Genomic DNA, 2,636 nt, shown 5'->3' on the forward strand with positions numbered 1-2,636 from the left:
GCAAAGGACAACAAAAGAAAAAGGGCCTCTACCTCCGAGGATCCAAAACTTAAGACAAAGACGGCTTGTAAGCCGAGGAAGAACACCATCCCTTTAACCGAAGAATCAGTTCAGCGTCTAAGGGATGAAGACGAAGAGGAAGAAGAAGATGAAGAGGAAGAAGAAAATGACGGGTCTATACTAGTGGCCCGAGTAAAGAAAACCATTAATGGCCCAAAGGCAACTGGGTCGATGGCGTTTGATGAGGCTCCATCTCGAACTGAGGGGATGTCGGATAAGGACTCGGGCAAAGTCCCCGAGTCATTGGAGATCGAGGATACCTCCCACCAAAGTCAACAAATGGTGTGTATATCTGAAGGGGCCGACCGTGAAGCTCTTCGAACTGAGGAGAACGCCCCAAGCGACTCGCTTGGGGCAATAGTAATCGGAGACTCTCCTACTCTCCCTGCCTTTTCTGAAGGGGAATTTCGGGAAGCTCGAGCTTTGGGGACCCTCGAGATAGACGAGGCCCATAAGGGAGAGGACCCCTTTCGCGATTTGTTTACCTGTATTGAGGATGCTGCCGGCCCGAGTGACGCGTCGGGTCTTTTCTTTGAGGTTTAACGAACCCTAAATCGGGTAAGTCTCGATTCCCTTTGTTGATGTTATATTTTTCCATTTTCTACCTAACTTTTTCTCTTTTTCGTATAGGCTTTCGCTCTTCATCAATAGGAGTTTTCCAAGTCTCGGACAGAGCTGAGATGACGTGAGGCCGACTTTCCAGGGCTTTCGGAATAGAGAAATGCCCTTAAACTTCTTAATGGGCAAAAAAAGGAAGAGATCAGAGATCTTCGATCCGAGTTGGCTAAGAAATACCAAGATCAGACCGACCTGATCGAGCAGGTAATGATAATCTTAAAAACTCATGGGCTCCATTCGGGAACGGTGGCTAATATTTCGATCTCACAGTTGCAACAGAAGCTTGAGGTGATCGGGCTGCTTTGTGAGGAGGTCGATACGATAAGGGCGGAGACCTTGGGATAGAAAGAAGGCATGGACCGCCTCACTGCAGAAAAAAAGACTGCTCGAGCCCAATTATCATCGACCGAAAGTCAACTTCAAGGCATAAAAGAGAAGAGCTCGGTTCAAGCAAGAAAAATAGACGAGCTCGAGGCTCGGTTGGTTTCCAAACTTGCCAAGGCCAAATCTGAAGCCGAAAAAGCAAAGGCTGAGGCGCATGCATTCGTGGCCGTCTATCGGGCCGATGCTGAAGCCGTTCAAGTACAAGCGATAAAGGCAGCCGAGACCGCTCAAACTCTAGCATATTGGGTTGTTAAACTCGCCAAATTCCAATCTCGGAGGGAAACCCTTGAGGAGATCCATGCTCGAGGTTTTGACTTTACCGAAGAGATAAAAAAGGCTAAAGAGCTTGAAGCCAATGCCGGAGCCTTGGCTTCCGATGATGATGATGACGGGAGCAAGAGTGGGTCTGAGAGCAGGGAGGAGCCCGATGGAGAAGAGACTGCCCCCGGAGATAACCAGGAAACTTAGGGCTTTTTCCATTTTGATTTTTTGTGTATGGTCCTGATCGGACGTTGTAAATACTCTTATATATATATATATATATATATATATAAATATCTTTTCCTTTCCCAACTTGTATCTGTTTTATTCTCTGCCTTGTGATGATTTTGTTTCATTCATGCCTTATGAAAGTTTTCATAAGTTCGAGGCCTTAGGAAATTTGATCGAAGTCGGACCTTGTAGCCTTTACAACCGAGTGAGCATTTGTTCGAACTTAAAATAAAAAGAAGCCCTTAGGCTTAATAGTCGAGTGTATTTGGTTTCTCGAACTCGAAGTAAAAGTAACCCTTAGGCTTAGTAGTCGAAGAAGTGCTTGCTCGAACTCGAAGTAATGTTAGCCCTTAGGCTTTATAAGGTAGTCCTTAGGCTTTAAGTTCGAGTGAGTGTTTGCTCGAACACAAAGTAACGTATCCCGTAGGCTTTAATAGTCGACCTAGTGCTTGCCCGAACTTGAAGTAAGAGTAGCCCTTAGGCTTTAATAATCGAGTGAGTGATTGCTTGAACTCGAAGTAATGTAGCATGTAGGCTTAGTAGTCGAGTGAGTTCTTGCTCGAACTCGAAGTAATGTAGCCCGTAGGCTTAGTAGTCGAGTGAGTGATTGCTCGAACTCGAAGTAATGTAGCCCGTAGGCTTAGTGGTCCAGTGAGTGTTTGCTCGAACTCGAAGTAATGTAGCCCGTAGGCTTAGTAGTCGAGTGAGTGATTGCTCGAACTCAAAGTAATGTAGCTCATAGGCTTAGTAGTTGAGTGAGTGATTGCTCGAACTCGAAGTAAATAGCCCGTAGGCTTAGTGATCGAGTGAGTGTTTGCTCGAACTCGAAGTAATGTAGCCCATAGGCTTAGTAGTCGAGTGAGTCTTTGCTCGTACTCGAAGTAATGTAGACCGTAGGCTTAGTAGTCGAGTGAGTGTTTGCTCGAACTCGAAGTAATGTAGCCCATAGGCTTAGTAGTCGAGTGAGTGATTGCTCGAACTCGAAGTAATGTAGCCCGTAGGCTTAGTAGTCGAGTGAGTGATTGCTCGAACTCGAAGTAATGTAGCCCGTAGTCTTAGTAGTCGAGTGAGTGTTTTGCTTG

At 45.9% G+C, this 2,636-nt stretch overlaps 1 protein-coding gene across 1 annotated transcript; it reads left to right on the plus strand.

Moving 5' to 3' along the window:
• Nucleotides 1–1,032: 1,032 nt before the first annotated feature.
• Nucleotides 1,033–1,530, plus strand: LOC138896183 (uncharacterized). The gene has a single exon (XM_070180970.1). The coding sequence runs from the start codon at nt 1,033–1,035 to the stop codon at nt 1,528–1,530; it is 498 nt and encodes a 165-aa protein (XP_070037071.1).
• The last annotated feature ends 1,106 nt before the right edge of the window (nt 1,531–2,636 follow it).

This window comes from Nicotiana tomentosiformis, chromosome 7, assembly GCF_000390325.3.
Source record: "Nicotiana tomentosiformis chromosome 7, ASM39032v3, whole genome shotgun sequence".
Taxonomy (NCBI): domain Eukaryota; kingdom Viridiplantae; phylum Streptophyta; class Magnoliopsida; order Solanales; family Solanaceae; genus Nicotiana; species Nicotiana tomentosiformis.